Below are 12,947 nucleotides of genomic sequence, written 5' to 3'. Positions count from 1 at the left end.
GGCCTGGGGCCTGCCGCATAGCCATTACTGCCACCTCGGAGGATAAGAAAGGACCCTGGGGATATGACCAGGTCATCAGGTGCCCCATGTTTCTAGTGCTACAGATGTGGGAAGTGGGGACTCACTGCTGTCACTGGATATCCATGGCTGGGGTTGCTGGACCTGCATGTCTCTTGAAACAGTTACCTTTCCTTCCTGACTGCTGGATCTTTTATATTTGTTGGAACAGATATAAAAGAGTGAGTGTGGAAATAATTCCAAAGTCCTGGCCTCTTGCAGAGGTTTAGTGGCCCGCGCTTTTGGTGTCAGTTGGATTCTTAGGCAGGAATTGCTGCCAGGGGTATCTGCAGAGATTTACTGAGAGGATCACAGAGGCAGCACAGAGAGGTGCTGCAGTGTGGCTGGTGGTCAGGAATGTAACAGCGCAGTGTGGCTGGTGGCTAGGAGCATGGCAGGGGCAGTGTGGCTGGTGGCCAGGAGCATGGGGGGGCAGTGTGGCTGGTGGCCAGGAATGTAACAGGGCAGTGTGGCTGGTGACCAGGACATCAGCAGAAGATTGGCTGGTAGCCAGGAGCAAAGCAGGGTCAACATTGCTGGTGGTCAGGAGCATGACAAAGGCAGCTCGGCTAGCAGGGTTGATGTGACTAGTGGCCTTGTGCAGGTTCTGTTCACTCATCATAGTTACTTTCTATTATAGAAGGTGAGGAGAGACTGCATAGTGAGCTGCTGGTTTGCTGGCCATTGCCCTTCTCATTCTCTGAGGACTGACCCTAAAAGCATGCCTGGCTGGGGCCACAACGTTTAACATGGGGCGGAGCCCATCGCCTTTATTTCACTCCTCGTTCTGTCTGCAGGACTGTGTGACAGATTGTATGACAGTTTCACTTCTTCCTTGTTGTGTGACATTCCATGGTGTGGATATCTTATCCGCCGACATGTTTCCACATTTGGCTGTTGCAAATAGTTGTGCAGCGATGAACGCAGCACAGCTTTCCCCTCAGCAGGGGACACTGGCCCTGTGGTGGGTGTTAGTCCTGGGAGGTCCACGCTTTAGTTATTGAGGAGCCAGTGTTCACCCCACCCAGCAATGTGCTACTTCCCCTTCCTTCCCCATTCTGATGATGGTGGCTCTTACTGGAGTTCAGGTGTTTCTTAGGGTTTGATTTCATTTCCCAAATGGTTAGTGATTTTGAACATTTTTTCATGTCCCCATTGGCTGTATCTTATGAGAAATGTCCATCCAGTTCTATACTTATAAAAGTCAGACAGTGTGGGTTTCTTCACCCTTATATATTCTGGGTTTTGACAACTTGCAGATGTGTCTCAGCTATTTTATCACTGTAGTAGTGTCATACGTGTCTAACAGTACAGGTATGCAAACCCTGTTCTCCTGTCTTATTGGTCACCCTAACAGGGTGGTGTTCGTTGGTACCATCCACATGTAACTGCTGTGTGGAAGCCTCCCCATCAGCTGAAGTCAGGAAGTTATGGTTGCCCATCTTAGACTGGTTGAGTGCTCTTGTTGGGGTGATCTATATCCCCGTTGGGGTGTCTCTGTTTGTGCCTGTTGTCTTGGGTCATTACTGTGCACATTCTCCCTCAGGGAGGCCTCAGGGAGCCCATCTCATACTCCAGATGAGACAGCATTGTGCAGAAGAACTGGCTCCCAGCCTAGGTCTCTCTTTGCACCTCCTCTTGCAAGCCCAGGTGGCGCAGCCCAGCCGTCCCACTCCCGGTGCTGTGGGGAAGAGTGCACTCCTGGCATGCTGCTTTGTGGCATTTGGCTGGGAAGCCACCTGCAGTTTCAGCTGTGTAGTCTGCAGGTGTGCGTTCTCCGTGGCAGACTGCAGCTTGAGCTCTTGACCGTTTGACAAACGGTTTATATTTTAGTTTTTAATCTTGTATGTGTTTGTGGTTCTGCCCTCTTGGAGACTGGGGTGGCCGTTTTGTAGAACGTAATGATGTGCCTAAACACATTGCTGCCTCTGTGAACATCAGGGAAACTAATAGTTTAGTAAGGACTCCTATGCCCCGTGCTAATTTTGTTCATATGTAAAATCTGGCAAAGTATGTGTGTGTGATGGTGGTGGTGGGAGTTTGGAGGTGTCAGCCTTCATTGGGAGCCCAGGATTTCGCTCAAAGGCCTTTTTGGTTCCCTAGGTTGGGGCAGTTCATCTTGTAAGTCTGCCTTTAAAGTGTTGCTGTGTGTGTACAAAGTTGGTGTGTTTTGTGCTCATTTTTATGGCTGTAGGAGATTAAAATGTTCATTTTATGTTAATTTTTATAACCAGAAGGGTTTTTTGTATTTTACAATTTTTTAGCTAAAAGCACATTTCATTCTTGTGTGTGGTCAAGCAGGCCCATGTTTTATGAAGTTGTGCATTGAATCAAGCCGTGTGGGGAGCTGCGGAGCTTGCGTATTCTTTTAAAGATGTTAGCCCTGGCTGGTCTGTTTATGGTAGCCTGTCTTGCAAATAGACTTTGGGCTGCATGCCCTCTTTATAGCCTTGGCTTCATGCCAAAAGAGTCTTAGCACTGGACTGCGGGCCAGTGGGGCCTGCCTTGCTGCCTCTGGCTGTGGAGATGCAGAGAGCATGTTCAGTGCACCGAGTGGTCCGTAATCCATGTCAGCTGGGGCTGCTGGAAGAACATCCAGGGGAGTTACTGTGCCTGTAAACTTAGAATGGCCACCATGTCAAAGGGTCATTCTCTGAAGTGACCGTACTTGCACCTTCGTGAAAACCTGCTGCTTCTCCACTTCTCTTCTACACGGTCCAAGCTTCCTGTCACTAACATAGATGCTACAGATGCAGGATCTCAGTTGCACTGAGCTCCATGGGAAGGTGCTGTCTTCTCTCTCAGAGGGAGCCATTGTGAGTGCATGGTCCTGCTTCAACCCTGCTTACCTTTCCCACACAGAGTTTTTGTGCCGCCTTGCACCAAGAGCTCAAAGAGTACTACAGGCTCCTCTCTGTTCTGCACTCCCAGGTAAGACCTTCCCCTGTAATTCCTTCACATCCTCAAGAGATAGAAAACTGTAGGGTGGCTTCTGTTACTTCATACATATACAGCAATAATCACTTCCGTAGTACAAGGTTTGCTCATTGCATCCTAGAGCCAAGTAATTGCTCATTTCAGGGTCCTGTCTACCATATGAAGACTAAGTGTACATAGCCTAAAAGCGCTGTAGTTTTTTAAAAAAATGACCTTTGACCTTATTGTTAGCATAGCTGTGGCCTTGTTTTCACTTTGTGTGGGTTAAGGGGTGATGGCTTGTACTCACTCATTTCTACTTAACCTTTCCCTGTTGTTTTTTAGCTCCAGCTAGAAGATGATCAGGGTGTGAATTTGGGACTAGAGAGTAGCCTCACACTGCGGCGCCTCCTGGTTTGGACATATGACCCCAAAATAAGATTAAAGACCCTTGCTGCGCTGGTAGATCACTGCCAAGGTCTTCTGAGTTCCTCTTTCTGTGGTTCTAGATATACTTGAGTGCAAAACCTGTTTGTAGGTAGGGTCTGTGATTCCACTCTGCTTGAGGGCACAACCAGTGAGCACAGAAAATAGACACAGGCCCACGGGACAGTGACTTGGGGCTAGTGCAGCCTGCATAGCCTGAGACTCAGGCGCCACGAGGTGAAGCTGGGATGGATGCTGCTCTATGGGCTGCATGCCAGGGCCCTACGTGTGCCTACCTGCACGCGGGCTGCCCTCGAAGCTTTCCTCGCCTTCTCATGCTCTGGGTGGCCAAGTTCACCACACACTCTCCAGGGCTAGCCTCCCTCACTTCCTGCAGTTCTGTGAAACAGAATGAACGGAACAGACAACTCCCCGTTCCTTCTGATACCAAACCTCCCCCACCTTGGTCCCTGCCAGCTCTGTCACCGCTCTGGGTCCTTCACCCTTCAGTAGGTAGCCGGCTAGTGAAGTCCTGCAGCTGTCTTGCAGCAGTTGTGTCTGCACTATGTGGTCTTCGGCAGGTTTTGCTGTACGACCTGTTCCTGGGTTCCTACGTGTCCCACCATCCCCACTGCTTGCACATCAGTGAAGTCTGTGTAAAATGAGAGGCCACGGAGGACCCTTAGATCTGACACACTGCCAACTCCTGTGCTTGCATTGCCGGAGCCCACTTCTGACACTCCTGTGCCTGCCTTAGGGTCCTTCTGGTCCCTGGCTGCTGAGTAGTGTCACACTGCACTACTGCACTGCCACTGGCCTTGTGTGCCACACCCCAAGTCTTATCACTGTTGTTCTAGACCCTTTGCTTTTCATGGATACTTAGGTGTGAGTCTAAAGTCTCCAGACTGGGCAGCTGGTCCCTCTTGGTCAGTTTTACAGCTGAAGAACAGGTTGGCTGACCCTGCTTGAGTGTCTGTTCAGCCAGGGACTGAATCTTAATGCCCGGGCCTTGCTGCACAGCATGCTGCTGCTAAGTACTTACTGACAAGAGCTCCTTACTGACTGGAGAAGCAGAGGCCTGGTATCTGTCACTTGGCTTTCTTTCTTAGTAATTTTTTTGTGCCATGAATTCAAATTTCTCCATTTCTGTGTGTTTTTTCCTCGTTTCCCCTAGGGCGGAAAGGGGGTGAGCTAGCCTCTGCTGTCCATGCCTACACGAAGACAGGAGACCCCTACATGAAGTCCCTGGTGCAGCACATTTTGAGCTTAGTCTCCCACCCCATCCTGAGCTTCCTCTACCGGTGGATATACGATGGAGAGCTGGAGGACACTTACCATGAAGTGAGTGCTGAGGCTTTCGGTCTAAGGGGCGTGGGCACTGCCTCCTCCAGACTGCTTTATCGCAGCTGGTGCTCTCAGCAGCGCTAAGCCTGCACCTCATTTGAAGGCTGTGCACTTTTGGCACAGTGCTACTTTGTGATCAGCACAGTTATGTTCTTAGTGGGAACTGCTCTCCCAGTTTCAGTGCTGTTAGCTCAGCGAGGGGAGTGAGCATGTCCAGGCTCAGTGGCTGACTGATGGCAGAGCGCCCCCTGGGGCCTAGGAGGATAGTTGTCTCTTTATGTGGTTATTTTATAACCTGGGTCAGCTTGGTGCTGATGATTTGAGTGAAGCAAGCTATTGCATTTGTGTTTATTTTCTATTTGAAGGTAGCTAGGGGTGACGTAACATGCGTGCTCCTAAAGATCTCTGACACGCAGAGCTGTGCAACCAATATTAGAGGACTTTTAGTGGTTGGGGAACAGGGCTAGGGACAGAACACTCAAAAGCATTGTTAGGAGCACAAAGGAATGGAAAGATAGAAACCTGATAGACATTGTATCATATATTCACACATGCCAAGAGGTTAAGAAATACATAGACGCCACACTAAACTCAGCATTTATGGCAAAAACTCTGATGTTTGCGATGGAAGTGGGTAGAGGAAAGGTGTTTTTTGGTGAGGGAGATGAGGTTGAATCCAGGCCACATGCTTGCTAGACAAATGCTCCCCCAGTAAGCTGTATCCCCGGGCTTCTTGCTGGGTCTCTGAAGTGTGCAGTGCAAACTTGTTCATCACGGTTCTCAGACACTGACTCACTGTGATGTGCACACGGAGCGTCTGGGGTATTCTTTGGAAGATACCTGGTTGCTTGGAATATGAGCAGGACTTGAAGGCTTGATTTGTTACGCATGCGTGTGGGTGCTCTCGTGTGTGTAGTCTCAGGTATTGTTCTTCAGACTTCCACCTTCACCTTTTGAGACAGGGTCTCTCACTGACCTGGACCTTGCTGAATAAACTAGGCTGGCTACCCAGCATGCCCCAGAAATCTGCCTGTTTTTCTCTCCAATACTGAGATTACAAGTACAAGTCACTATACCCAGGGCTTTTGTTGTTTGTTTGTTTGTTTTAAGATTTATTTATTGGGGCTGGAAAAGTGGCTCAGTGGTTAAGAGCGCTGGCTGCTCTTCCAAAGGTCCTGAGTTCACTTCCCAGCAACCACATGGTGACTCACACCATGTATAATGAGATCTGGTGGCTTCTGGTGCGAAGGCATACATGCAGGAAGAATACTGTATAAATAATAAACAAATCTTAAAAAAATGTTTATATATTTATTATGTATACAGTGGTTTGTCTGCATGTACACCTGCACTCCAGAAGAGGGCACCAGATCTCATTAGAGATGGTTGTGAGCCATCATGTGGTTGCTGGGAATGAGCTCAGGACCTCTGGAAGAGTAGTCAGTGCGCTTAAGCTTTGAGCCATCTCTCCAGCCCCCTGTTTGTTTATTTTTTATTGGTGATGGTATTGTTATTTTTTCTATATTCTGATGTGGTTTCCCCTCCCACCCAAATTCATATTCTCTCTTGTATTAGAAAATAAATGGGCATCTAAAAAATATAAATTCATATGATAAAAACAAACATGCTAGAATAGAAAAACAAACAAACAAAAGAAAAAGAGCCAAAAAAAAAGGCATAAGAAACACAGAGATGCATAGACGCACACAGAGAAATCCAATAAAATGCAAAATTGGAAAGCATAATATATATGTAAAAGACTACAAGGTAAAGGGAAAAAAAATCCTTATTTTGTTTTGAATTGTGTGTGTGAGAGAGAGAGAGAGAGAGAGAGAGAGAGAGAGAGAGAGAGAGCACCCACAGAGTCCAGAGAGAGAGAGAGAGAGGGCCCACAGAGTCCAGAAGTGGCCTTTGGCTCCCCTGGAGCTGGAGCTATCGGAAGTTGTAAGCCAGACAGTATGGGTGGTGAGAATCAAACCTTTACCCTCTGCCGCTGCCATACCTGCTCTTCACCCTCTGTCGCTGCCGTGCCTACTCTTTACCCTCTGCCGTGCCTGCTCTTCACCCTCTGCCGCTGCTGCGCCTACTCTTCAGCACTGAACTGTCTCTCCTGCTCCTGCCCAGGCCTTGCTTGTTTTTCTTGACTCACTGAACCATCTCTCTAGCCTGGATTTTATAAGTTACTAAGTGTCTTGGTCTGTTGTGTGCAATAGAATACAAATACAACCACAGTTCCTATCCCGTTGAAAGATTTTATTTTTTTCCTGCTTTTCTTCTGAATTACTTTAAATTTTCTAGAAAAGTTCCATGAATTCTGCAAACATCCCCAGGTCCTTCACCTGGGCTACCTGAGAGCTGCCACGTTACTACATTGACACACCAGTCTTTCCACACTTCCTCACCACCAAAGGTTCTCCAGTCTGGCGTTGATGTATAATCCCTCTGTTTACACAGGATGCCAGCAAGACCAGGGTCCCTAGCCCTTCATCTGACAGGTCCTTTGCCCACGTGACCCGCTGACCCTGCTGCTCTATTTTCCTCGCTCCTTTGCTGGTGTGTGATGCCAGGTGGCAGTTCCTTCTGGGGTTGGATGCAGTGTTGTCTTTGCTGAGGGCCTCTGTGCTTGTCCCCACAGTCCACTCTGCTGTGACCTAATGCCTGCCCCATTGCTGCTGGGTCTACCTCACTTGGCCTTCTCTCCCTCTTAGGTCTGCAGAAAGCTAGGCCTGTCCAGGGCGTTCTGTGAGCAGATGAGACCAGAGTGAGGCAAGCTGCAAGGCACGATTCACCCAGGCCTGTTTCAGTGTAGAACATTGGATGACGTTTGACCATCTCCTGCCCCTGAATATAGGTTCCTGATGTCCTTCATTGTCTGGTGAATTCTATAAAAAATTCATTTTAGTTTAAGTTTTAAGTCACTTTTGGGAAGGTTATCTTTAACTGGAGGCAATAGAATTACCATAAAAATTTGATAGCTTAGGGAATTACATTGTGAATTTGTTGTGTAATAAAAATTTGAGGATTTTGCCTCTTTAGTCATAGAATAGGCTAATTCTTCCTCAGCATGGCCAAACTGAGTTATAATGTGTGGAATTGAAATTTGTTTCAGGGGCTATAAGTGAGCTATAGTTTATGGAGTATCTGCAATGGGAAATGCTTCTTCGGCCATAAGAAGGTGTAAATACTGGTAAAGAGAAACTGGAAAGGGGAGTCATGTAGCCATTGTGAGCTGAAAAATAAGTGGTTCCTGCAGTCAGTGTCGACGGTCAGCCTGAGAGGTCTGGGAAGGCCCTGGTAAAGCTTGTCTGCCTGGGTGTGTCTGTGAAAGGGACCCAGTGGGAACTAGTTAGGAGGTGCACCTACCTGATATGTGAGCCACAGCATCCCAGAGGCAGGCTGGCCCAGGTTCCACCAGAGAGGAACAGAGAAAGCCAGTGGGGTTGCCATTCTTTGCTCTGCGCCCTGCCTGCCACTGTGAAAGCAACCTGAAACGGGCGCCAGGATAACCCTTCCTTTCCAAAGCTGTTTTAGCAGATATTTTGTCCCAGAGACAGTCTAAGATTGCTCTGCAGCAGACGTGAGCAGAGAGAGACACACCCACTGGGTGGAAGTGAGATGAGGCCATTCAGTTTGACAGACAGGAAGAGTGAGGAAGGGAAAAGACAGCGCCTGAGCCTGTGTTGTGACTGATGAACAAAGCACTTAACAGCTTTCAGTTGAGGAGAAACATAATGAACAGGTTCATTGAGAGCAGCGGACATGTTAGAGTAGAACTGCAGAGAGCCAGAGCCAGGAAAACAGTCTCTTCGGCTGCATGTGAGAAACTCAGCAACTGCCTTTCCATGAGAAGGCCAGAAGGTGGCGGGTGCTTAGAGCAGCAGCACTGGGAATTCTGCAGCCATTGAGACTTCCCTGCAGAAATGGAGAAAGAGGTGCTCTTAGGTAAAACCTAAGAGAGTTCCCAGAATGTAGAACTTGCCCAGATTTAGTCACAAGGAAATAGGAATGTGCTCAGACCTCCAGCAGGTCAGTGGCTCTGTTAGCGATTGAGTACTTCATGAGGCAAGGCCATGATGAGATGGCTGTTTAGTGAGTTCTAACCAGACAGCTATGGAGCCACCATCAAGCCTTTTCAAACTCTGGGAGGTCCAACAGGAAGGAACATTTAAGTCCATTTTATGAGGCCATCATAGTAACACAAGACAAATACGTGACCACAGAAAGCCCCCACTCAATACCAAGAAGCAGAATTCAGGAGGATATTGAAAACATGTCATGGAAAGTTGTTTTATTCCAGTAATACAAGGTGTAGACCGTGGTCCATCAGTGTGCCAGCCATGGTAAGAGTGTAAGGACACAGTCTGCTCTGTGGTTGCTAGAAAATCATTTGTGGACATTCAGCACAATTCAGTGGTAAAATACTGAAACCTTGACTGGAAAGGATCATTCCTTGGAACAGGAACAGCTAATGTGTGTGGCTGATAAGAGCTGTCTGCCTTGTTCCTCAGTGAAGAACAAGACAAGTATCCATGTCACCAAGCTGAACATTGTGAGCATGCCAGTAAGACAGGAAGGAGGAGGAATCCAACCAAGTAGAAAAGAAAGCAAGAAATAAGCCTTTTCAGGTGACATGATCGTAACATACAGAAAACTCCCAATCTTCTCTGTAGAGAAGGGCATTGAAAAAGAGGTACACCTGTGTCTAGCACTAAGGTTCTCCAACTAGCAGCCTGCCAGTCAGTGACAAGAATTCCTTGTGTTTCTCTGTGTTCAGTAAATGCTGCAAACAGGAAATAAAGAAGACAGCTCCTCTCACACACTTAGGGATAAATTTGGCCAACAAAACTCCAGCCTGGTACTCTTTGAAATTCTTTAGCTTAAGTGTTTGCTTAGTCCATGACCTTTGTGATACAAGGAAGCTGACTGGATTGTGTCCTTTGAAGGGGTGAGAAGCTTTTTGGGTACTAAGCTGGGGTCTTGGCTGCCGTAGCAGGCAGATTGCTGTGGAGCTTCTGTGGTCTGTGTCAACATATCATATTCCTCAGAACTAAGCTGCACGCTAAGGAAATCTTCCCTTTGTTCCTGTTCTGGCGTGGGGAGCACACATTTGTCCAGCAGTTAATGAGAAATCAGGGTACAATGACGTTTTATTTTATTTTTTTCTAGATTCTTTCTGTGTTTGACATAATGGTGGAAATTAAAGAACCTTGAGGGGGAAATTCATCAGTATAATGAAGGCTTATTGCAACTATATTCTGACCTTGGTTCTTCCCTCTGCCACCATGTATGTCTCACGGAGTTCATTGTACTCTAAAGATGAGCACACCTTTTGTGCACTGCTAGCTGCTCGTAGAGTGACTGCACGCTCCTGCGCCCTAGATGAAGCAATGTGTTCGTGATTTCCAAAGATGACTGAATTGTCTGGGAGGTTTTTTTAATAGTTTAAATTAAAATTTCTTATTGTTCACACTGATAGAAACCCAGCTGCACTCCAACTATCAAGATAAATTGGTGTGCTGTCTATAAAAAATAGCTCTTGTGTTTAAATGAATAACAGAGAAATACAATTTATATGCAATTAATCTAATCTGTTGAATGGCGAGCCAAAGGGCAGTCGCAGCACAGTGATGCTCACGGTAGGTTTATAACAATTCCTTGTTTCTCTCGGGGTTAATTTCAGTGTGTGTTACATGATAACCTCATCATAGCAGAGTGTTTTATTTCCCTAAGCTTCTTTGGTTATATATTTTAAATTGGAAAGGTAACATACAGCAAAAGAGTGTAAGCTAGATTAGTTAGTTGAAAACAAATCATCCCTTCTCTGTGGTCCCAAGAATGCCAACATTCATATGCTTGGCCTACAGAGTCAAGTGTCAGACCTAGGCATCACTGACAGTTACTCAGCTTGGTAGTGAATTTCTGCAGAAGAAAACCTGCAAAGTTATTGCTCTGAGAGAATGATGCTATGTAAAAAAACAAACAAACAAAAAAACTCTAAAAACCAACAACAAAATCAGCAAAATGTTTAGCTGATTATCAACTTCAATAATTATTAATTATTAAAGTTTTTCTGACTGTCGAATTATCTGTGCAGTTTCAAGTTTGATTGTACAGGCACATCTAGCAGGGAAAGCTACACTTTTGGGGTGACCTGCTTATGAGTGGGTAATATCTGTGTTTACTCAGTTCCAACTGGACTGTGTATCATGACATGTAATTTTTTCTTGGAAGTAAATAATGTGCCACTTTCTGACATTAAATTATTCTTCACCAAGTTCTTAAAAGTGTTCTTTGAAATCCTGACTAGCTATTGGTCTGGCCTGTATTTATAAATCTAAGTTTGCATCTTGTTTTTTTCTGGGAAGATTAGCACTTTTCCTCAAATTTTTGGAGATCTGCGACAGGTTAGTAAGAAACTTTATTTTTAGTGGTTACATGATCATTACAGATCATTGACATATTCACTTGCTTTCTGACGTTTTTTCAACAATACTGGCTTTATTCATCAATTGTATGTTTGCCTAAGTAGAAAACCCAAGATTAACAACTGTTAGAATTAGTAAATCTAGTACTTTCTACCTTTCAAGTAATTTGTTTGTTTGTTTGTTTTTGAGACAGAATTTTATTATGTGGTCCTGGCTGTTCTGGAACTTGCAGAGATGTACCTCCCAATTGCTGGGATTAAAGACATGCACCACCACCCCAGATAGCTTTTGACATTTGATAGGATATTAGAAGTATAGCATACTTAATCAAAAAGACTTTACCAATAAAAGCTAATATTTTATGTAAAGAAACTAATGATAGAAATAATACAAAATAATGAAAATAAGATGGTAAAAATACAGTGAAGGCTATTTCTATAATCTGGAAATGGGAAAATTGTGTGAGCATAAGGGAGCCTAAAGCTAAAACAGCAACAATAAAACCAGAACAGGGTAAACAAACAAACAAAAACCATGGAATATACTGCAAACACTAGCAGATGATTAACTCGGGGAAGCTAAATTTATAGTATGTAGTGATTCACAATTTTAAATGTATAATGTATGAAGAATCTGTATTTAATAAAAGTCAAAATAGAAAGATAGGCTAAAGATAGTTCCCAGGAAGAAAACACAGAGTGTTAGCACTGTGGCTGTATGCTCGATTTCATTTAACTGCGGGTGCAGAGCACAGGGTCCCCTGCTGGTGGGGTGCTAGTAGCACAGGCTTTGGAGGTGTGTGTGGCGTCTTAAACATACAAATTGAACATTGCTTACTCGTCACTTCTGCTTCCAAAGCAAGGTTTTAGGAGTTAGAGCAGTGGTGCTGTGCCTGTGGCTAAAATGCAAGTGGCCTCTTCATACTGTAGATAAACTGGAGGCAATGGCAGTTGGGTTCTTTTTCCTGCTACAGAATGTCCAGAATGGGATGTAGGTGTGGGAGAGGGGGGATGAGGTAGCAGGTGGGCTTATCGTAGGGTAGTGTCAGGAGAGAATCACAGAGAGTCCCTTAGTGTCCCTTGGCTGGTTGGTTGCAGCTGGCCTTTTGCATGAGACGTCCTGTGTGCTCTGGGCTGTGGCAGTTTGCGAACAATGTGTGTGTTCAGGTGCTGTGGTTCCGGCATGTGGCACTCTGTGAGGGGTAGACGGCCATGACCACATAAACTGAGGGCCGCGGCTGGGCGCTGAGTGCCGAGAAAGCTCTGGAATTCCATGTCGATACCAAGGCAGAGGAATGCCTCGAGCATGTAGAGCCCTTGGGACATGGGTCGCGGAGCCTGCCAGGGAGAGGCTTCTTCGCATGCATGCTGAGGCCCACTCCTGTGTCTCCAAGGAAAGGTTCACCTTGTTTTTGTTTACGTTGTTTAAATGTCTGGGAACACAGTCAACCTAGCTTTATGGCCAGAATGTTGTCAGACACGTTTCTTGTAAAGTGAGTGGAATCCTTGTGTCTGAAGAACTTACTCATAGCCTCACTTTATAATAATTTCTTTTTCACTAGCAACTAAATTTTCACCAATATTTCTACTGCTTGGTGTTCTTTTACTTGTAGTTTTTTGTGGCATCAGATCCAACCGTTAAAACCGACCGACTGTGGCATGACAAGTACACTCTGAGGAAGTCGATGATCCCTTCCTTCATTACAATGGACCAGTCCAGGAAGGTAGGTGGGCTGGGGGCACTGTGCCACTCACTGTTCATCGTTACCGATGAGAATGT

At 45.9% G+C, this 12,947-nt stretch overlaps 1 protein-coding gene across 1 annotated transcript in view; it reads left to right on the top strand.

Moving 5' to 3' along the window:
• The window catches only part of Tubgcp3 (tubulin gamma complex component 3), a 58,106-nt gene that overhangs the window by 19,761 nt on the left and 25,398 nt on the right, over positions 1-12,947 (top strand). The window contains exons 9-12 of the mRNA XM_021657406.2: positions 2,920-2,988; positions 3,319-3,451; positions 4,574-4,740; positions 12,781-12,891. Of these exons, the coding sequence (XP_021513081.1) occupies positions 2,920-2,988; positions 3,319-3,451; positions 4,574-4,740; positions 12,781-12,891 (480 nt within the window). The remainder of the gene's footprint in view (positions 1-2,919; positions 2,989-3,318; positions 3,452-4,573; positions 4,741-12,780; positions 12,892-12,947) is intronic.

This window comes from Meriones unguiculatus, chromosome 4, assembly GCF_030254825.1.
Source record: "Meriones unguiculatus strain TT.TT164.6M chromosome 4, Bangor_MerUng_6.1, whole genome shotgun sequence".
Classification (NCBI taxonomy): Eukaryota; Metazoa; Chordata; class Mammalia; order Rodentia; family Muridae; genus Meriones; species Meriones unguiculatus.
This window is presented reverse-complemented; position numbering and strand designations above follow the sequence as displayed.